Below are 24826 nucleotides of genomic sequence, written 5' to 3'. Positions count from 1 at the left end.
CACACAATCAACAGTCATCAAACAAATCGGAAACAAACAATACAAGAAACTAAAATGTTTGTTTTGAGAGGACATACTCCTCCATTCGACAAAAGGCCTTCGCCACCTCGTGCTCGACACTAAACACAAATCATTCATTCTAAATTTACCAGACCGTAACGAAATTAATACACAGCGCATGCGCATACCAACACTTTCAATGTCACAAGTATAAATGTTTCATACCGTAAATGTTGGAGCTAATTGGCTTATGATTTGCTACCGTGCTACCGTTATTAGAAGCACTCGGAATAACAATTGGAAGTATACAAAAACAGGCAGCTTAATTTGTTTTGGCTATCGTGTGGACTTGGACCGTGGAATGAATTTAGATAGTGGATATTGATACCAATCATGTCGACATCTTACAAGAATGGGTCATATAAGGTAGGCCTACTAGTAGTACTGTAGTAAAAAATAATAGTTTTTTAATGGTTAATGATAAAAGTAATGAAAGGTCAAGGAAGTTTAGAGATGCTGGGCAGAATGTTCACGTTTTGAGGACGAAGAATTTTAATTCTTTGTCATGCTAGTCACCGAGATTTGAACTTGTTTATTCAAACGTCAATATGAACTTATTAATTAGTGTTTGCTTATTAATTAGTGTCATGCATCTATTAACACCGAATTATGTTGATTCAGTACACAATGTAATAGATTCACTTCAAGTTCTAATACTTAATTTCATATGAATTAGTATGTTTATACATATTTCCTATATACAGTATACCTAACGTACTACCTATCTATATTATATAGGCTATGGATTTTCTATGGTTAACTTTTTAACTATTCCAACTTTCTTAATTATCTTATATTTCTAATTGTTAATGAATTAAATAATTTTAATAAATTACAGCGTAGGCCTCATAGTGCTGACAAATAAAGCACGAAGTATACATGAATTAAAGTTCACTCCGACATAGCCATCCTAATAGTAAATGTAAACGCATAAAATTGGGTATTGTTCAATTCAATTCAATTCAGAAATAACTGAATTGCGTCAAATTTACATTGTAATATAAAAAGTATACAAATATAAAATTCCTTTAAAAGTTAATTTAAATATAAAATATGTACAAATCTAAAATTTTAAAAAATTTAATACAATAACAATAATAGGTGATCATTTTATTCTAAATGATCACCTAAAAATAAAGTTTACATAGGCCTACAGTACTAACATTTAAAAAAAAATAAAATTCAATTCCAGACAAAAAACATTTAAAATACAATTGTTAATTTTCTTTTTCGAAACATTTTTAAGAACGTGATCTGTTTTTTTTAATCTATTTCCCTAAGATTACTCTAGAATGTATAACACCAACTATTGTAGTTGTATTAATATGTTTGCGTTATTCAGTAAAAAATAACTGCCTGGAGTGGTGTTATAAGTTCTTTAACTTTTTAAGTACCCGATAATAGTGCTCTTTTGTCACCTGCTTTAGCTCTCTTTACAGTAGGCTATACAGTAGTAATACGTTGTGTTTATTATTAAATTTGTATCGAAGTATTTCTTAAATAAGTGTTTACATTCGATTAAACATATACATTTTCTTCTAAAACCCTTACTTCGTTGACTTGTTTTTCGATTTATTGTACATGTTAGAAATGCATTATCTCTTTTAAAGGTTTTATAGTCAATTAGGTTTTGATTCTGTAAAGCCTGTCTTCCTCTTTTAAAACAAAATCCTGTATCCGCCAATGTAGACTATTGGTTGATATACCGATTAATACCTTCTTTTTTTTCGTTTTCTACTTGTAATTAATGAGCGGTAATGTGGTGTTTTTCACTATAGACCCAGTAATTTTCCCTTTTGATCTATTAATGTATCTCTTTATAAAAAGATATCTCTATTTTATGAATAAATGGCAGCTTAACGTGCCATACTTTTTAATACTTATAAATAAAACTGCAACTTGTTCATTGTCAAAGTTTTTCTGAACTTGTTGGGGTTATGTCCTTGATAAGTGGGCCTACCCGCTGCTACAACATGTCTTGAAACACCAAGCCTGGTCGTGGTCGCTATAGCATTATTTTAAAGCTAAATTTGATCCATATTTAAGGTTCTACTATTAATAATTTCTTGACTTATTTCTTGTTGCCTCATGTAGAGTTTTATGATTGCCAGACGTTGCAATCCTTCATTTCGTTATGAACGATAAGAGGTCTGCTTCTATGCTTAATATAGTAGATTGAAACATGCCGAGTTTTCCCAGTTCTAGGCCATACACAGCAATATTAAAAGCACACACAGGGGACTAACGTATGCCCCATGTATGCCCGCGAGGGATGTGGTGGTAATAGTCTGTATAGATCAGACGATTTAAATTAGGTGTAAAAAAGAAAACTCAAAAAGGCATTTGAAGTTCGAAGCAAGTTTAAACATAGGTTTACGTAGCCTATGTGAAGATTTGAGCGACGTCTTCTCGGAAAAGGACTATATAAACCGTAGTCCAGTGTACACATCTGGCTCATGTGCATTTTTCGAGACGAGTAGGGGGTTACCCCGGTACACTAGTATACACACAGCCACTGTCACTCATCAAGAGGGTCCCTTAATTGTCAGCATGCGCTGTTTAGGGTCACCTGTTATAAATAAGGTGTAATCAAAAAAACATATAAAAAAAAAATATTTTCCGATAATCAGCGGTTAAACACTAAAGTTTTAAAATAATACAAATGTGACAAACATTTCCCCCAACTGACTCCCCAAATGAATTCCTTTAGGGAATTTAGAGAAACTAAAGAGCCAAACAATGATTCCTTCAGTTAAGTTCTTGGAACGGAAGATTCAATATCTTCAGCATTGTTTAATGTTATTTATAGAACAAATAATGTGTGCAATACCGGTACTGCCTATATGTCGTCAGATTTTCAAGAAAGTGTTTTTTTGTTTATAGTATACTTTATGTTATCATGCGAAAGTACTCTACGATATCTCTACATACTGTACATTATAGGCCTATATGGTTTACATGCCATACTTTATGTACTTTCGTCAGAGTCTTGTCGTGAGTAGTCATATTGGAGTGGCGCCACAACACCACAGGGTGTATGTTCCATTGAATAATCAAAATAGTACTTTAGTAGGCCTATATAATATGATAAGCTAATGTACTGTATACATATGTATATATATTATTAAACCCATTATGTGGACCATGTTTTCAATTTCACGGAAGTATGTTACATTACAATCTGTGATAGTAAGATAAGACATTTTTTTCTTATTTTCTATTTCTCCACACCCTGCTCTCTAAGCAAAGTATTTATCGTGTTTAAAACGATTTGCTTTTTAAAAATAACTTTCTGCTTTTTAATGTTGATATTGTTTTTTCTGTAGATTTTCATTTTCAACATTATATATTGGCTTTTGGTCAATAAACTCCTATCAACAAAATAAAATGGTACATTATATACCCAGGAACTATATTGTGCAGTATTATATATTTCGCACATACTTTAAAATCTTACCAGCTTAGCCATTTTCTTAATCCAACTGTCCACACAGTATTCTTATTTGTTTATAATATCCCACGGCTATATTAGAAGAAGAAAGGATTTCAAGAGTTCACGTAATAGGTCATATTTCATGGTATGAATGTACACATACACATAGATTAGGTCCTTTATTCATAATGGGCACCAAGGACCAAACAAACGAGCTACACATTTTGTATTAGAAAGTCTCTTTCTAATCTGTGATGATTTGATTTAAATTTTAAATCAAAATAAAGCAAAAGTTTAGAAAAATGAAAGCTCAACCCATTTTCATACTGTACGTCAATATTTTGGTGACCTATAATTTGTTTTGTTCGGGGATTAAACACAGTAATTGTACTATTGAAATTATGTTTTGCCATCTAGGCCTACAATCACTTATCTATATGTAACATTTAATATAAAAGCCAATAATTGTCTTTCCTTTTCCCTTCTTTGCAGTCATACAGTAGGTCGTAGGCGGTTCTAAGTGGGGAGAGGAGGGGGAGGGGCGGGCCGAGCGACCCGTCGACAAAATATAACACAATGCAAAATATAGAACATTAGGTTAAGTTCCACTTCATTTTAAAACTTTTGGTCCACCATTGCAAAATCCTTGATCAGCCTGTGTGGGGGTCACGGGCGGATAACATATATATACATCGCTGCTTTTTATAATAATAATAATAATCTTCTTTTCACCATACATACAGTACATCTTTATAACCGGGTGTTAATGATCTTCCCAAGCACCAGTGTACCTATGCATATTCGTGAGTGGCCACCCACTAGATCATACCCTTATAATCAATAATAGAAAATAAGTGGATTTTGATATCTGGAATTGATATATGCAATATACCAAAATGATACACTAGGCTTACGCAAATAGATTACTGTATTTGACACTTAAATAAAGTTCGAACTGGTCACTGGGTTAGACCATGGAGGTAAAAAACAGCCCCATGGACTGATCATGCTTGTTTGTTGATGAAAACATGTTATCAGAAATTGTTACGAAAAAATATATAGCCTAGTGCCCCGTTTATATTTGTTTAGACTCTCACATGGCTTATTTCGACGAAAAAGTGTTTATTTTTTACTAGGCTTAATCGTTCTATCAACAACACCCCCCCCCCCCCCCCCCCCCACCCCTCACACATCCCCGCACCCACTTGAAAAAATGGATGATCATTTGTGTGGGTGTTGGGTGCATATCTATCCTTCGTGACTCTGTCTTTTATGTTATGTATTTTTCGCGATATTATTATTAGCTCTACACATAAATGTAGGTTGAATCATGCTTTACCCGTGAGACTTTTAACACTCAATGTAGGCCTAACTTGTTGACCATTTGATTTCGCTCCCGTTCTTTATTTGATCGTCAGATTAAAAAGATAGAGCACAAATATCAAAGCATTGATTTGTGGCAAGTTCACATAAAGCACAAGTTCTCCTGTCAATTTGTATAGATAACTATTTAACTGATAACTATTTAACTGATAACTGAGATATCAAAACGTTATATTTGTATCTTTATATACCAATCATGTATGATAAATAGACCATTCTAATAATACAGTAACAGTGAATAGACTGGGCCTATAACGCATGCGCGTATTAAATTTACTACCTCCTCCGACCAGGGAGTTGGTACAACCACGCTCTGTTCCATCTGCAGACACAAAAACGAAAGCTCGAAAGTTTAGAGCATCACATTCAATTAAATACGACATTCAATGTAATATAAATATGATACAAATAAGTTAGCCATAGTAGAATCTAGGGAATTCTGAATAATACAATATATAAATTTATGATTTAAAAAGGAAGTGTATTTTGTAAAATATACCACCGGATATCATTACAAAATCTAAGGAATTGATTGATTGATTTATTTATATCTTTATGTATCTGTAGCAAAACAATCCACGGTAGATATTTGACTTTTCCACATGCGGAATGAGATCATTACCGGTGCGTTATCAATTAATTTATCAGGGTCTATGTTTGTATACTAAATGTTAATCAAACAAAAGTCATACTGATGTCCATATGTATTATTGACATTACAAAGCAGTGTTATACAATAAAAACAATCAATAAAATAGCCAAACAGAATAAGAAGAAATATTGTGCCAAAGTAAACTGTTAAATTCCGAATGTATAAGAATTGCTTTATCTTTATCAGAGAGCTTAATCATCATTCTAGGCACCTTTTGATATACAGAAATTGAATATTATACAAGCACATTTGGATGAGGCTAAAATTGGCAATATAAGAACATTATTTGAGCACGGGGAAAAATAACGATAGGCCTGTGTACATTTGTTGTGTGCTTTAAACATTTCATAAAATAAGTATCATTAATAATGTGACATTATACTGAAAACGAAATTATGTATTTCATCTTTATGACGACGGTTTAGTATTATATAATATTAACGTTTGATTTACGGCACCCAAAACAATTTGCGGTTACATCATCTGTCTTATTACCATAAAAGTCGTTTTGTTTTTGCGGCACCCCGCAACAGTCTGCGGTTTAAACATAATCTGTCTAAAACCTTTCATAACGTCCTGATAACAAACCAGAGAAGATAAAATTAATCTAACGGCCTCCAAGCTTAACTATTAATAGAGCTAAGTTCACATTTGTTCCGTTTCACGGAACGGAAGACGGCGTCGTTGTTCAATAGGGACTTTACGAAACAGGACGGTAAGCACAGGACGGTGCTCCTGAATAATGTATGCCATAATTTATGAGCTTTAACAAAATGGGCGGAGCTTAGCGTGAAATTTTGTCGTCTTAACTTTTGAGGACGATAAAGTTGCCATTTTCCCGTTTGCGGAGAACGACTAGAAATGTACATTTAATCTTAAATATACAGTTCAAAATATACTTAAAGGTGGAATTTTCGAAACTCTAAATTTGAACTTCTAATTTAATTAATTAGGCCTAAGCAATACATTTTGCGCGGTGACTGAATGTGAATCCCCTAGCTTGGAAGGCTAGGCCTATGTTGTATCACCAAAAGCCAAGCGATGCAGAAGGGAGGGAGATACTGCCGGTCGTCGTCGTCTTCGCGCAAGGGTGCGTACGGTAGTCCGTCCTCCTCTAACCGTCCTGTTTCGTAAAGTCCCTAATTGGAAAATCAGAAAGAATTGAACGGTGCCTGACTTCCGGTCCGTAAACGGAACAAGTGTGAATATCTTAATACGCCAACGCGTAGGCCTATGACACACAAAAAATGAACGCTAAAATAATAAACCGTTTTATTACAAATGTGTAGGAGGACGCAAAATACAATAAAACAGCTGAGTTTTTTCAAATTTATAGCGACACAAATATTTATAAACGAATACATTTCCTGGTTTTGGGAAATAGCTAAACAAACAACAAACAAGACAACTTAATTCATGGATTTCCTACACTGCATAACCGTATTGTTTAGGCCTATAGTCACTACTGAATTTAGTTAATAATGCTCATAGAAAGGAAAAAAATACATCAGACCATGGAGAAATAATATTTCTCCATGATCAGACTATGTACAAATGTCAAATATCGTTGTTGATGGTTCCACCAGAACTCCGGCTGTTTGTACGCACACGATTTTGTCAATAGCATGGTGTACCTAACTCTTACTTCATAATTGTATTGTTTATAGTCGGTACTAAATTTATTTTGCAATGCTTTAATCATAGAAGGCAAACAAATGGTACATCAGACTATAATGTACAAATGTCAAATATCGTGGTTGACGCAACTCCGGCTGTTTGTACGCACACGATTTTTTCAATGACATGGTGACATTAATGTGTACCTTACTCTTACATGTGTTTAATCACGAATATTTAATGTCACCATGAGATGCACTTTGCACCTGCGAATATATAAAACATTACACAAAACTTGACAGGTAATGATATTGACATATAGGCCTATGCTACCAAAGAACAAATGAGTTTTTCCTTCCTATTAAATACAAAACTATCGGTATTGGAAGTCGGTTACGGTATAATATCAGTATTACTATTGTATTAAGATAATAGTTTTAGAGGAGCAGCACTTGCTCTCAACTAATAATACAAATAACTAACATAACTAAGGTCAAGTAGGCCTGACATTATCTTATAATTTGAGGGGCAGGTCGGCCTGCGCCTACGGCCCCACATCTCATAAATTTAGCGTTGTAAAAGTAGGCCTACAAACATCGACAGTTTTTTGGACGCTTTGATTGATACATGTAGTGTACGTAATGTTTTAATCGGTCTTATTAACACGAAAGTTGATTAATATGTATAACTGCAATTCGCATACCAACATGAATGTTTCATTCAAGCTTCACCAGTGTGATAAAGTTCAACGAACTTGTGTGCATGAATCCCTTAAATCGTCATGGTACGTCATAATTAATTAATTTCTTATTGGTTCTCGTGTTTTATAAATGTAGGTACCGTATGTATTTTGAGCGCGGTATACGTTTGCAAATTAGTCGACCTTGTTAAATAATGAGATAAATTATAGCTAAAGTAGTTAATGATTTGACAGGCAGCATCTATTACAGTAGGCTTATCTATTCATTTAGTTCTATTTAGTCAGTTCGTCAGCTAGTCCTTAGGCTGATCATGCATAATGTAGATCGCGCCCAATTATTGTACTATGAGGCATGACATTTTAGTATGAGAAAGTTGGACGCACGTATACGTCATATCGTATGGTGCGCCAAACTGTAATTTGTCGGTTGAGCCAAAATCTCCCCCCTTTTAATATAATGTTAATGCCCTGTTTTTCGTCTATCAATGATTAATGTAATTTCTATTACTGTAAATTGTAACGGCCAATTTGTTTCCGGTGAACACGTGCTCTGGGACTTTATTATTATTTCAAATCGACCTGTCAAATTAAGCAATGTTATAATGTCTATATAAAATACGCCTACTGAAGTTGTCATTTGGGTATTTCTGACGATATATTTTTATTTTTTTATGCTGATTCAAATTGAATTGGTTACTTTTTAATGATCATGGTTCATTCAAATTTAACACGTTTAATTATCTCAGCGCTATGCTAATTTACTTTAATATTTTATGACTGTAATTTATCAATAGGCCTATTTTAACTCGTGCTTTCTGCTTTGTATTGTTTTATTGCAGTTTTATACCTTTTTAACCCAATTTGTATTTTTCTTGTTGTCTCGTGTACATATGTTGACAATGATTTTGACCAAATGCCTGAACGAATGAACATAAAGCTTGATTCAGACTATTATACGATGATCCACGCGTCGTGATTGGACAAATTCCTGGCGTTGCGTGGTGGGGAACCAAGCTTAAAGGTGGGAGCCAATAATCAAATTTATAACATTGTATCACCTTGTCAACTAATGTTGATGAAGGGAAAATAAATGCTCAAAGTAAAATTTACCAATATAACCTGATTTAAAAAAATAGAATTCTTCGATAATTTGTCCCGATTCAGGGTTAATTTATGCAAGTGCAAGTCATGTAAAGTTGGTCCACACACAAAATGGCCTATTCTTTACCTTTGTGTAATTTGATAATACTTTGTTTGTTTGCTTTGTAATGTTTTACAGCCTTGTTCTTGCATTGGGCATTCACATTCATTTTGCCAATCACAATTTCCACCTCTCATAAGACAATATTACAAGAAAAAAATTTGAAATTTTATTCCCGGAGCCCACCTTTAAAATGACTAATGTTACGATATGTGCTGCGGGTTAAGTCTTGTTATCCAAAATTGTTTCCCCTTTTAATAAAAGCCTAAACGGATTCATTTGGCAGACCACCATCATCCTAGACAGACATATCTACCGGGACAGAAAATCTGTCATCAGCACATATCCCAAAATACCTAACATTGTACGTACTTACTATGCCGGGAAACAGCGCACCTGTCGACACCCGTGGCGCTGATGTACTTTATTTGAATGCTTTAACAGTTCTGTGTAAATATATAATCACCATCTAGATTCCAAAGTGATTCAATCATAAAGGATACTAATTTTTAAAATATTGAAACATAAATTCAATAAAGCTTGAATTATTTTGCAATAATTTATATTTGACAATAAAACAGTTCTTGCACATGTGGGCTGCAGACTGAAAGTGTCATAATTAAAACTATAATAATTTGATTTTTAACGACATTTCCGTACGCAAATTCCACAATTTACGTGAGATATATATAAGTATAATCACGCCATGACAAAATTCTCTAATACTGCAGCTACTGAAGTAGTATGGGTTCCAGGAGTTTTGACTATTTTGGCATATGTGGCGTTTCATACGTATACTACCCGAATCGAAACGTCGACTGGTGGTAAACATAAAAAAGACAATAAATACAGACTTGGGGCAAGTCTACTACTGAAGTAACTAACTTATTAACCTGCTTACGATTATGAATTAATTTAGCAGTTTGTTTGATAGGCCTACACACTGTCTATTACAGTGTCTCATATTCATAAATAAAATAATACAAGATATATATATAAGTATATTATAGTTCCTCCATAGTAAAATTAATTGTCATATTGTCCCTAAATTGTTGTTTCCTTCTATGTTGTAATTCACACCGTTATAATTGCCAAAGGTCAATGCACTCAATGGTTCACGTGCTTTAAATTACATTCAGTTGGTATTAGTAATCATTACGAATGTGCACAACAATCTAGAGTATTTAATTATCCTAAACAATGTATTATTCTAAACAATGTACCAACATATCTGTCTGTCTCTGACAACAACTTAGATTTTAAAAAAAAATATATTGGCTATGGAACGCCATCGTTGCCGTTAGGTTAGTTGTAAGAAATGTGATTGTGACGTGCCTAAAATGTATCTATCCAATCGTATACAGCGTCTTGCAATCAATCATGTATGTATTGTAAACATTGTATGTTTAACACTATGACAAACCTTATATTTACGGGACACATCCCTATTAAGGGGACACTTTGTTAGGCCCGAATAGTGGTTCTACTCATTTGGCAAGATTTCCCACCCTTGACGTCAGGACATTGCAAATTGTAGATGCATTAGGTCCTACTCTAGGATTGATCAGAAGTTCATCCACACAAAGCTTGTAATGTATGAAATGCCCCTGGTGTCTTAATTGGTACTTAATTTCTCGTGTAGTAACTATTATATCTTGACGTGTCAATTTCAATGAATGGTTCCCTAGCATGGGATATCAATAGACATAATTCTCACCCTTGGCCTGATTTATTAGGCAATTAAGTAATTAGCAAGATTACTGAGTGGTCTAAAGTTTCTACTAAACTGTCAACTCATTAATACCACCGCTGTTCAACCTATATAGACAGGTCTTACATATTTCAATACGAATGCACTTTTGTCAGTCTTTTCTGTTCTGTCAGATGATTCGTTGACAGAATATTTCATTTATTGTGCAACTGTCCTACTTTTTCTAATGCTTAAAATTTGATGTGCCCATATATGGACATGATGATGTCATATCATTACCATATTTGGGCATATCACTACCATATTTGAGTATATCACACTTTTTTTTTTCAAACTAGTTTGATAGTGTAGACAGAGCTTAATACGATGTGAGCTTATGTTGTTTTGTACATCATATTTAAGTGTGCTGCCGATGGGTTGGGTGAAGAACAAGCCAAAAAAGAGAGGAACCTTGTTTTTATATATAGGCCTAGGCCTACTTATTTTTTATTCAAAATCACCTCTGATACTAACAACACTTTACATCAAATAGATGAAACTTGTGAACACATGGACAAAGGATTATGGAGATCAAAATGTTTTCGTATTTAAAATTAAATTTTAAAATGTCAGTTTTTTTTTTAAACATTTTTTACGAGAGATCAATACATCTTTAAATATTTATGAATGTGATTATGGCAGAAAATGTGTGTGGATTACGAGGATGATAACCATAAATTGATGGCATTTTAAAGGGTTAGGTTCGTCGATGATGGATTGGGTAAGACATCGAAGCGTTACGGAGTTAAGTACATTTTAACTGCCATTGTTGTAAGTTCGTAGCCGAAATCGGTTAAAACCTCTTTAAACCTACATGGTGATTTAGGTCTATCTTCACGGTCGACCGTAAGCCGTCAAAGAGCTTCTTATCTTGGTGTGTAGCCTACTATGCTTGAATTGCAGTTGAGTATGAAATAGGCCTAAAGTAATTTTTCTTTTATAGAAATAACAATACATATCACCAACCTATCGTACGCAACGTAAGAAAATGCCCTTCCGCTAATTGTGCTTGCCCCCGCCTGCGTGAAATCAAACCTGCGATGTTTGCAGTACTGTTGCGTTGTCGGTTCCCACTTGTGATTACGCAATACAGCACTTTGCGTCAATACGTCTAGCGTTGCGTTACGTTGCGTCGCTAGTGGGAACCAAGTTTAGCTACATTTGCGTGGGATACCGATGTAGCACAAGTTGAAACGCATCAACGAAAAATTATTACTACTGGTCACGCATACCTATGTAAATCAATAATACGAAGACAGGACAGACTCTGCGACATTCTTCAATATACTTTTGCCGTCTGGCCACCGTTGTCAAGCTATTACAAGCCAATTAACCCTTTATAACACGATGATTTATCCGTGTGTAGGCCGAAACAAATCGTAATGAGATTGTTTGCAGAATGGTTAAACTGAAGAGGTGACCCAATTCAGAAAAGAAGTTCTCTCGGAAGAATTAGGCCTACAGTATTTAATTTATGAAGCTGTTGGTATAAAACATCGGTTCATATAATCAAAACACCATAGGTCAATAATATAAATCATTGTAGAATCATCCACTATATAAATTGTACTGTACATTTGTTTATGGAAATCCGGTACTGTATATCATACAAGAAGGGATTGACATAAAAGTTCGTGGAATAGGTTGTTTACAAAATGTGTCGATGGCCCGGAATTGAAACAGAAGTCGGAATTTTAAAATGTCACTAATGTTTAAGTTATCATCTAATAAACGATTATGAAAGGTAATAATAATGTAGTAGACCACAAAGGAGCCAAACCTTAATATCACAAAACACATGTGATGCTGTATTACTGAATTTTATTTTTTATTTATTTTATTTTCAAACTCAACCAACAGCAAAAAGAAATTCGCCAATAACAGGAGGGTAAAAACGAAACGGATACTATGATACTGTAGAAAATATAGATACCAACATATAAACTAATATAGATATCAAAGAACCTAAATGTAATGGCCCATTAGGTCATAACAAGACTATATTAATCTAGGCTTGAGGATAACTATGTATATGCCTACAAAGGCCGAACGAAGCCAATCGTCTTCAGGAATATGTTTTGTGCGCCATTAATTTCTCAAACAGTAGGCTAGGCCTACACGACCCACATTCAGCTCTCTAATTACCAAACGTCATTGTTTGCCGTGCCTTCCAGTGACTCATAATAGTTTGCCTTTTTATCAAACTTTTAGAACCGTAAACAACTTTAAGGAAGGTTAAACAAATATTTATCAATAATGAAACCAGGGATTTTTTCAGTCGGTCGCATTTAGTTAATCAAAATAGTGAGTAAGTGAATCATGAACAAAGAAAGACCAACTAATCGACTAATAATGCCTTAATTATTAGCAAATAATTTACTATTGCTGTATAACCAGCAGTTACAACATTTCCTCTAGTTTTATGTTTTATATAGAAGAGAAGAGTGAAATTTCACTCACTTTCTAGACCTACTGCTTTACCATGTATTCATCCCGTAGGGTCTGTTTATTATATAATTAGAAGAAGTCAGATTGAGATGTGGGATGCACAAATCAGGCCCGTAACTAGGATTTTCATGAAGGGAATTTGGAAAAGTGGAGCCTTTGATGGACCAAACAACGATTGTATTAAAAGTTAGAATGATAATTGAATCTGAATTGCACTGGGTCGGGCCTAAGCAAAATTTAGTTGACAGGGTTGCGCGCACCACCAAAACACACCACCATGGTTGCGACAAGAAAATTGTGAGATTGTGGACAATTTACCACTGTATCTGATGTATTCTGATGGTTCTGAATCTAGTATAGCAATGATTGATCAGCACATGTAGCCTGTCCCATAATCGTGTTTTGTGTGGGGCTAACGGTCCTTGCCTTCACACATTAAACGAAAATGTGAGTTGTAAGTTGTAATTGTTAAGAAGTGTGTTTAGTACCGTGCTTAATCCAAAGTGTTCGGAATTGATTAAGAAAACAACGTAAACAACATAAGCATTGCGTTGGAGTAACAAATATCAGTTAATCTCTTCTCCTAATAATAATTGTTTTCATTAATAATTTGTTTTTCTTAAAGCTATCATCATTATGGACTGTAATATTGACTGAAAATCATTTTGGTGATAACGTACGTTTATTTTGACGATGACATTTATTTCGATGGTGACGTTTATTTCGACGGCGAGGCTTTATTTCGACGATAACGCTTATTTTTACGGTGACGCGTTATTTCGACGGTGACGTTTATTTTGATGGTGACGTTTATTTCGACGGTGAGGCTTTATTTCGACGATAACGCTTATTTTGACGGTGACGCTTATTTTTACGGTGACGCGTTTATTTCGACGATGACGTTTATTTCGACGATGACGCTTAACTCATACACGTTCATGAGTTGTGTGCCAGGGAGTTCTCAAGATCTTAAGCTCCGTTGTAAAATCATTTAGGATTTCTGGAATTTGAACACCTTACTGCTATTAAAATACGATTGGTAGTCCTTTAACCCGAGCCGAATGAACATGGGATCCTTGTAATACCACACTAAAAGGTGGCCCCGATAAAGCTTTCACTGAATGGATTATATATTTCTAGATGTTATTCAATATGTTATTACCGGAGATTCCCCCGACTATTCATGTTTTCCGTTGAGTATTTGCCTCTCTTTTGTTGGCGGTAATGGTCGTGCCTCATATTGACAGCGCGTCCTGGATTTGATAGCAAGACGAGGGGCTAACTAATCCATCGGCAAACGTTTATGTCTCCCGTCTGTCGGACATTAGGGCTACTTGACCCATCCACAATCACGTGACCTAGTTAATTCAGTTTTTGTTTAGGTTGCACACAAAGATGGAAAACTAGTTTTGCAAAAAAAAGTTGCCTTTGATCTGCCCGCAAAGGTGTATTTACATGTGGTCCAAATTTTGTTTAGGGTCAGAGGTCGAAACACTGTAGATGGCCGTAATTTTGTTTGTATGTTTTGTTTGGTTGTCAATTCAAAGTGAAATGTCTTTATTTCCGCTTCAATAATAATAACTTAATTTGGTAACAACATATTATTGACAAGATATTGTGTGCGGTAAAATTCTATTTGCCGATACAGAGTGACGTACAGCGTGTTACAAACTGTGACGTAATGTTTGTAACATGTTTCTTGTTTAATATTATAATTATTTAAGGTTATGGCAAAAATAATATGTGTGATGCTGTATTTAAGATATTGCCTATAATGCTATGCAAACTATGTATAAATGTGTTCGAAACATGACATTTCTTTCTTGTTATTTACAGACAAAAACAACGATAATTGACAACCCAACGTTCCATACACCTTTACAAGTAGATAGGCTGAACGGAGTAAGAACGTATCGTCCATACATGACGACACTGGAAGCTCTACAAGACAAAGAGAAAAAGAAAAGAAGAAAGAAAATACTCATAATCGCATGTCTTTTTATATTTCTTCTCACCATTGGTGCTGTTTCAGTAGCGCTGGCGCTAACAGGTAATGCTATTATTTTAGTAAACCGCTACCAAGAACCTCCCCAGGTCGTCCCCTCCCTTCTGCATTTCTCTTTTTAATTTACCGAATCAGTGTATTTAAGATATATTGTCTCCCTAAAAAAATAATTCTTAAGAATTTTGTTGTTGAATATGCCATTTTAATGTCACCTATAGTTATCCACTTTGACCAAAAATTGGGTCGGAAAAAAAAGTAATGTCTAAAAAACTGTAATTTAAAGCAAAAAATAGTAAAATTGGCTGCCAGCCAATGGGTTTTGGTTGAATTTAACCACTTATTTTGTCATTTTATAAGTGGAAACATTGAATTTTTCCCGGATTTTTTGTTTTATTAAAACTACAAAATAATCTATTCAAAGTCTGATTTTATTAATTTTTTTTCATGTTTTTGGGGGAACAATACATCTTTAAGTTAATACCGATACATTTTAAAGCTTTTAAAATCATTTTCACTCTACCTTTTTCTGTAAATGGTGAAATTGTATAGGCCTATGTTCCTGTGAGCTATCAGAAGCAAGTTGTTAGCATGCGTAGTGAAATGATTGATTACACATGACATAGCGCGTAACAGGTGCCCATCCGTTACCAATACGTGTAGCGTTAAATGGGCCCTAATGAATACAAATATTTTTTATTTTTCGCATTGATATGATTATTAGATTGCCATCAGTTTTAATAATGTCGTCTGAAAGACATCTCAAGACACTTTAATTGTTAACATAGGCTTATAAACATTTAATGTAATGTTAATGTTTGTTGTAATAGGCGTTTTTGAATTTGAGTCAGCGCGCCCCGACACGCCACAAATGTCTATGGGACGCCGAAGTGATTTCCAGTCGTTAAAAATAATTTGCAGAAAAAAAGAATAGTAAGAAGAAGACAATCAATAAGATCATTACTGGTTCTTTAGTATTTCTTGGTGTTGTTTTTGCATATTTTTTACGTGCCTGGTCTGGTTTATTAGGCCTATGAACATTTTTTTGAAATAAAATATATAACTAACTTTTAACTCGTCACCAGGCGAGTTAGGTGATCTCTGCGTTGAAATAGGTTTGCTCTCTGACTCAAGATTTTATCGTTTAGGCCTATTGGCAACATTTTTGTTTTTACTAAAAAGGAAAGGCCAAATTCGCGTTATTTGTAAATGAGCATGCGTAGCCACATTTTAATATTTCGTAGCAGACTGGTCGCGTCGTCAGACCGAAAGATGACTAATTTATGACGACAAAAAAATTCAATTTTGGGGGCGGCCATAAATGGCGATACAAATTAGTATAGTATTCTTGAATGTAACGATGTGGCCGTATAAATTACATTCTTTCTCACTATGAACTTAATGGTCCGTATTATTCAGCTTTATGTTCTCCTGGTGTGGAGTTCAGTAGAGACAAGGAGAAACATTATGTATTATCACATGATCCCCTAAAGGTATTACCATACATGATTGTACATACCTAGTGAAAATGTAACAGAATCCACCGAGGGAGGCAAATAAATTGTTTAAAGGTTATGGCCCTACTGTCATGTCTCTCATCATAATTTAATAAGATCGTATACGGTATATATAGATCGTAAGATATATTTTAGGAAGAGATTGATTGAATGACATATTGTACGCAATATAGCCGCCCCAGTGAGCGGTAACGGTAATACAAATATAGAATCTATGTTATTTCTTATGACCATCTTATAAATACTTATAAATGCGCTCAGGATAGATACAGATCCTTTCCAGTGCAATGAACGTGAGGAAACATTATGGTTTAACATTTATATAATAATAGTCCCTATTCGGTGGACATCCCCATCAGTGGGTCCCGGAGTTGTCCTCCCCCGGTCCCACTAGGATGCATGCAAAGTAAGCCGCAACGAAAACGAATTGACCAATCATAAGCAACAGTTAGAATAAACCTCACTTTTTATTGGTCAATTCGCAACGGCTTACGTCCTTACGATGAGAACCAAGTTTTGGTTATACATACGGGTTCTATCATTTTTCTAGATAATTATTATAAACCTCTTAATCAAGTACTCCGACGTCTGGTTCTGTTGTGGTTACAAAATATTTCTATGTGAGCATTCCGGCTCATAATGTACATGTCCATACTACTTTGTTTTGTAAATATTTGAAGTAATCGGGGCCTTGGATGCACTAGTCACATGTGTGTTTAATAAGCAGTTTAAAATCTGATCTAATGCATATATTTATTAAATGATATCAGTGTTGATGGGCAATCTCGAACGAATACGAGGTCGTCGACGACGGCAAAAAAGGATGCTGACTGACGATCAAAATAAAATAAAAAATAAAAGCGTATATTACCTTAAATTACTGACGACAAAATTTAGTGACATTTTTTTATTCATAGCTTTTGGTTATTATTTCTTTTTCTAATATCTGTAAACAAAATCTGTATCTCCACGAACAAATTTGTCGTTATCATATTCATAGGAAAATTACATAATTCAGCATCTCATTTGTATCACATGTGGTTCATGTATCATGTAAAGTTAGAGGGTTAGGTATGGTACATGATACAAGGCGATACATGTGAATAATAATATGAAGATACTTAATACCTGTATTATCTAAAGTTATCCGTCATATTTCTTTGCAGTATTTAAGAAAACTCCGACGATCGAAGATAAAAATATACCATCAGCTGTACCATCAAGCATTCCATATAATATGTTAACAACCTTATATCCAGGTAAGTCAAGATGCAATGCAATAAATGTATATGGAAGCATCATCCTAAGATCATATTATAAATAATGAACGGCGATCTATTTTAATCATCATATAACTTTAAATATTTCTCTGCTATCGTACATAATCGCTTAAGCTTGGTTCCAACTAGCGACCTAATCTACGCAACGTAAGAAAATGCCCTTCCAATCATTGTGTTTGCCCCCGTCTGTGTGAAATCAAACCTACGATGTTTGCAACACTATTTATGAGTCGTCAGTTTCCCACTTGTGATTACGCAATACAGTACTTTGCGTTGATACGTCGCTGCGTTGCGTTTTAGTGGGAACCACGCTTTAGTATTCAAAAAGTTATAGGGCGCTACCAAGCAGACGAAAGATACACTGAAAAACCACAAATTAAAAACAAAAGTAATCACATAATTTGTATTATTCCATTCTAATTGACTATTGCCAATTTATTTAATTGTTCATACAATCGGAAACCCATTAATTTGGTTCCTCAATTAGTTGGCAACTGACGATATGTCCATATAGCAAGCGCTATGGTATTTCTGGTTTGAATGACTGAAATCATGATGACATTCTTAATTTCCAGACCTATTTCATACCGTCATTAAATATAGAGCATACATAACGAAATACACTTTAAGGCATTTAACTATTGCGACGCATTTTAAAAACACAAGTTCGTGTCTGTTTCTGTTTTATCATAACTCCCTTTTGGCTATGGTCCCGCTATGGTACGTCAGACGAGTTTAATTATGCCTAACGGACCGTATATGTCCTATTTTACGGCAATTATGTTTCATATACGGACCAAAGAGACCTTCAAAATACAATGTATTTCATTATTATAGTGTCTGATATATGATATTGACCGGGGTGACATCCCGGGTGTACGTCGAGAACAAGAGCTCAATGTTCTCTAAAGCCGGGTTCCCATCTAACAGGCAACGCAAGCGAATGACCAATCATAAGCGACAGTTAGATTAATCCACCGCTTTTATTGGTCAATTCGCTTACGTTACGGCTTTCGCCCTTGCATTGCGTCCTAGTGGGAACCAAGCCTACACTATCAAACTGGTTTGACAAAAAAAGTGATTTTCCCAAGTGATATGACGTCATCGTGTCCATATATGGGCACATCACATGTTTTGTCACATAAAGTGTGATAGTGTAGACAGAGCTTTACAGACACAAGAAGGCTACAATAGCTAACATCTTATTATTTAAATAGGCCTATTCATTTTTTTTATTACAACATTAATTTATTTCCATCCGTTACATAAAAATAAGGATTCTGTTTACGCCTCTCTGAAAACGTTATGCAGCAATAACTCTTTCTAAAAATATTATTTACTTCTGTCCATTTTTAATATTAAAATATTACAACTTCAAAATATTCAATTTGAATTTGTTCTTAATTCGTTTTCTTAAATTATGTGTAATATTAATAAACGAACAAATTATAGCATAGCTCGATAACATACGATTTTTACTCAAATATCTTAAATGTATGTTGAAATATTTCCTGTTCTGTTACATAATGTTAAAATAGTTTCCTTATTACGTAAATTATTATAAGCAAACATTTGACTTGTTCATAAATTCCTTAAATATAAGACGTTTCCTGCTCTGTGTGAAGCATTCTTGATATTTTGATTTATCGAAATGTAATGTATGAGGTGATAGAATGTTTAAGAAACATACAAGAGTTATACTTACGATACATCCTCATCAGGGAAAAATGTAGGCACGAGGTACCACGGGGGATTTCGACAACTAGCTACCTTTCGGCCTAGCCTTAGACCTATGTCTACACAAGCCGTAAATTTTGTCAATTCATTCACAATGATATGGATGCGAACAACCTCTACAGTTTTAAATCAGTGAGATTTTTGGGGAAGGGTCGACCAAGTCTAGTATTTCATAACACAAGAACAACAAACTACTAGTTCAAGTTCAGGCGGTTCAGAACGATCGGCCTCCTCATGGAATTCAGCTATATTAAATCATTCCTCAGATTGTGAGGGGGGTTGCTAATAAAAACATAATTTCTTCATGACTTTAAATGATAATTGAGAGACGCGTCTTCTGATTCTTTCACAATTCGGCACCAGAAAATTCAAAATAAAATCGTATACTAAATTCAAACGAGGGTTTCATGTGAAACTAAATAAGTCACCCTTGTGAAATGAAACGATAGGCCTATTAAATTGAATTTTAAAATATTTTCATCTTATCACACTTCTATTTAATATCATTACACGCCGTGTATGTGATTCTGTAATACTTAAATTTCAACTCCTATTTTGAACCTCTGCTCAAGCTAATTCAATATGGACCCTGCTTGAATCAGGCGCTCAGGTTTCCAAATAGTATGCCGACAACGTGGGACTCACGCTGGGCCCGAGACATATTTTTATCATGACCTAAACGTATGCCGTCTTCAATAGGTCATTTTGTACTGATATACGCACGATGATCGTGCATGTACACAGAGGAATATTCTTTGATGCCATGGCATTGAATTACACGTTGATCTAAACCGCTTAATAATCATTTAAATTTGCTCAACTAGATAAAAATTAAGTTATTAGGCCCTTATATATAGAATGATATATTGTAGTAGAATTGAAATCTAACCAGACCCCTACGGGGTCGAGGTTTTTATTTTGTGAGAAGTGTATGGAGTATTATCCGATAGCAGCATCATCGATCATAAGTTGTCTTTAAATTTGAATTAATTTGTTAGTTTTATTAATGTATTTACATACTTTCTGAGGAAATAAATATCCTCGCGGTATCAATTTGTACGACGCCCGCAGTAGAAGATGACAGATATGCTATGCAATGGTCACCTGAACAATATCATACCCCACTCAAATTGTATTTGTTGTGCTTATTCCCAATTTATGTACAATTTCAGTTACATCCCCAAAGTATGTAGGTATTATCTTCGTTATGTCCACCTATAGTCGACGTTTCGATTTTTGTCTGAATTTTAAGCTACAGTAACTGCTACCGTAGTCTATTACGATGAAACGCCATGTGTGCCAAAATATTATCTTTTACCAATATTATAGTCAAAATGCAGTTTCAATTTCAACTTGAGTGTAGAAAGAAAAGTCGTGGTATCCTAAATTAATGAAAATTCGGATGGGTAACCAGTACAATTTCCCTTTTCAAGTGATGAGTTAGTATTTATGATATGTGATTTGTTGTTTCTTATTGTTCACTTTATTTAATTACAGATACACAAGAAATTTTAGTTGGCGGTGAAGTACGATTAGATGTAAGATTCCCTAGGTTACATTCTGAACAAGAGGACCTCACCAGGAAGTTCGTTTTAGCAGTAAGAAACATAAAACAAAACATGCTCATGCAAACAGCGGTGGCGCCATGGGGTTTGATGATGTGGACGAAAGTTCTATGGATAAATATTAGGGGAGATTTACCAATGTCGGAGGAGGGGTGGGATACGTACATACATACATATGGGATCCTCCTCTTCTACGTTTTTCGAAAACCTATTCAGCACAAATCCAAATCTTCGATTGTGTAATGGCTTTGGCTTGCCTGATTTCCATACTTAAAATACGAGAGATTTTAATCCACGGATTACGATAGTACCGTCTTGTTGGAACAGCAAACAGCATCTTTTTTGTAATTGATGTATTCGGTCCCCTACAGACATGACCAACGTATCGGATATACTGACTGTATATGCAGTCCCTCAAGGAAGATGTTCCAACAATTTCACATATCCTTTTGTTGGAATATACAAGTCTGTAGATATCCTCATCTGGTTGGTCAGCCTCATTCTTTGCCCTTTCAAATCCTCTCTTGACCATCGTTCGATCGTCGGTAATACATTGTTGCCGTAACTCAAACCATACCTTTCGCAACGCCTAAATACATATATAAGTAAATTAAGTGATTAAAATAGTATTTTCAATGTATTCTTGGGCGAGTTATGTCTTCGCGGACTCGTGACGGTTTACCAAAATTTGAGACGACACATTTTTATTGGCTTTCTGTGATTGGGCATGCGGACCATACATGTCAGGAAAATCCAGACACTACATTTTCTTTTGTTTAAAAACAAGCAATAACGAAACATTGCCATTTTGTTCAAACAATTACACCTTGGTTCCGCTTTAATCAATTAAGCCTCACGTGAAGGACATACTTGAGATATCTTGATGAACCATGGGAAACGGTTCCCTTGGTCAATGGTAGGCCTAAATCCTGACCAAATACAGCCTCGATTATTATCGTAAGATAATCATAGTTGAGCTACAATTGCCCACGGGTAAAAGCCCGCCAATTTAGGCGTTGCGAAAGTCAAGTTAGAGATATGGTTTGAGTTACGGCAACAATGTATTACCGACGATCGTTGTTAAGGTCATTCAAGAGCCAGCGGCAAAAATCAAAACTTAATTAGATATATTCACACGTTGTTTGTAGAAGGAAATATGGCAATTTAAACTTTCTTTGGATAAACTCTAATAAATTAATATTGAAAACAATGTTACCAATTTTACAACCTTTTAGGTCAGCGCGTAAAATTAATATGTGACCATTTTTGTTTGCTTTATAATTTAGCCTGTGTGTGCATTACAGATTGAATACACATGTGCTCCATAGTGTTACTTGAAAATACAAAACATTGAGGGAGTTATTTTTACTTAAATATGACTCGCTCATCTTTTTTTTTAATAAAGAAATATTGTCCCGAATAAACACTATTTGGTGGCATTTAAATGGCATATTTAAACAAAATAAATTTTTTTAAGGGTACAATAATTATATCTTTAAGAATAATACAAAAAATTTAATTCCACTTTTCTTTATTTTTTGCAGGTAGATAGTTTGTATAAAGATAGTTTAGTAAAGCAGTACTATGAGTCAACATCAGTAACCCAGTTAAGGTTAGAAAACAAATATTTTGCCTTTCATTACAACTTAACGCGGTTTCACACGAGGCAAATTATTCGCGCTAATCAAAAGCGTCAATGTGTACCGTACATGCGCAACAGTATCTACTTTTTGCGATGCAATGGAAACAATCAAAGCTCAGCAATGCGATACTTGTTTGAGCATGGATATATTTTCTAAGTTTGAGTGTAGTTTGAACTAGTTGGTGTCTTGATTTGCGATGACTTAGAACAAGTAATTCAAGATAATTATTTTAACGTAGGTAGGCCTACATTGGACATTTTATAACCCTATAGTCTTAACAAATCGAAAGCATATTATTATGTCATACATAACTGTGTAATGTTACAAACAGTAAACACCTGCCTATTTTGTCATACAATTGTGATATAAATTATAGATAGGCCTACGTTGACAAATGTAGGTTCACCTTTAAAGATAGAAAAAGGCGTTTAAAATGCTTCTTTGGCAGGTTTTAACACATTATGTTGTTTATGTTCCTATACAGGCCTGGGAGTGTTGTTGTTTACTTTGATATGTTAATAAAAGAACCAATTGGTAAAAATTCAATACATGGTAATATGTATCCAAAGACGAAGCAAGCGATAGAGATATTTTACCAAGAAACGATAGACGGCCAACTAGGAGAATATCAGCTATATCCAGAATCAGTCAAGCTTGATATAAGTATGATGACTTGTTTTAATTCTTGTATACTTGTACGAGGTGCCGTTTGGGACATTTGTATATGCTAGAAAAGTTAGTATTAACTAATAGTATGCTGTAATGATAATAATGTACTGGGCCTACAGACTACAAAATGATTTAAACGGTACATTCTTTCTTCTAAAAATAAATCATATTTCCACAGTACATTAGGCCTACATTATCACACTGTTGTGGTGTGGTGTTTTTATTAAATAATTCTTCAAACGGCAAATCAGAAAAGACAAAACATATATTTCAATTTATCTTAAAATTATGTTGACTTCCTCAGAAAACGATAAAGATAAAGTACAGACTACTACACAACGGGAACCTGTTGGCGTTGTTACGACATCATCGGTTGACAGAAAAGAACCCCTGTCAACAAACACACCAGTAAGACCATTACCACGGGCAACAACAGTGTCGTCGCACAGAGCTGAAACGACTCCTCAGCTGGTGAGATCAACCAAACCAGTTACAACACACACAATGACACAGTATGTGAAAACAACACAGCCAACAACAACGACACGACCAACAACAACACTACCAGTGGCAACGACACAGCCAACAACACGACCAGTGACGACGACACAGCCAACAACAACACGACCAACAACGACACAACCAACAACGACACAACCAACAACAACACAACCAACAACTACACAACCAACCACAACACAACCAGTAACGACGACACAAATAGTAACAACAACACATCTAGCAACTACACAACCTACAACAGTCCTGACAACAATAACAACCACTGTTCCTACAACACATGTAACTACAGAAACTATAACGACAGAAAAATCGACAACACAGCAACAAACTACGGAAGAATTAACATCCAAAATGCAAACAACAATATCGAAAACAACTGAGGTAACTACCGTACAAGAAGATACAACTAGTGCAAATGTTTTTCCGACAACATTCATGTCTACTACAGCGATAGCTTCGACGCAGAATCAGTTGCAAACAACGGACGAACAAAGAGAAACAACCTCGGTAAAACTACGTACGTACGCCTACATGCATTTTTCATGTGATGTGATGAGAAAACACTTAAGTAGTTAAATAAGCCTGGGCTATATACTAATACGAATAAAATCAATTACACCTCAGAAACACTATTTTTACTAATGTGA

The 24826-nt window shown here is 34.8% G+C and overlaps 1 protein-coding gene across 4 annotated transcripts in view; it reads left to right on the top strand.

The window, feature by feature from the left end:
* The first annotated feature begins 268 nt into the window (after window positions 1-268).
* The window catches only part of LOC144839815 (uncharacterized), a 33507-nt gene continuing 8949 nt past the window's right edge, over window positions 269-24826 (top strand). For 2 of the 4 annotated variants that reach the window (XM_078695324.1, XM_078695323.1), the window contains exons 1-7: window positions 269-426; window positions 15081-15294; window positions 17930-18022; window positions 21278-21378; window positions 22890-22957; window positions 23473-23651; window positions 23962-24696. In XM_078695324.1, the coding sequence (XP_078551450.1) occupies window positions 394-426; window positions 15081-15294; window positions 17930-18022; window positions 21278-21378; window positions 22890-22957; window positions 23473-23651; window positions 23962-24696 (1423 nt within the window). In that variant the 5' untranslated portion in view covers window positions 269-393. Of the gene's footprint in view, window positions 427-12523; window positions 12541-15080; window positions 15295-17929; window positions 18023-21277; window positions 21379-22889; window positions 22958-23472; window positions 23652-23961; window positions 24697-24826 lie in introns of those variants that run through there. The other 2 variants (XM_078695325.1, XM_078695326.1) reach the window with 2 other exon arrangements.

The sequence above is a fragment of the Antedon bifida genome, chromosome 4 (assembly GCF_963402885.1).
Source record: "Antedon bifida chromosome 4, ecAntBifi1.1, whole genome shotgun sequence".
NCBI lineage: Eukaryota > Metazoa > Echinodermata > Crinoidea > Comatulida > Antedonidae > Antedon > Antedon bifida.
The sequence above is the reverse complement of the archived record's forward strand: the minus strand, read 5'-3'. Positions and strand labels throughout refer to the sequence as shown.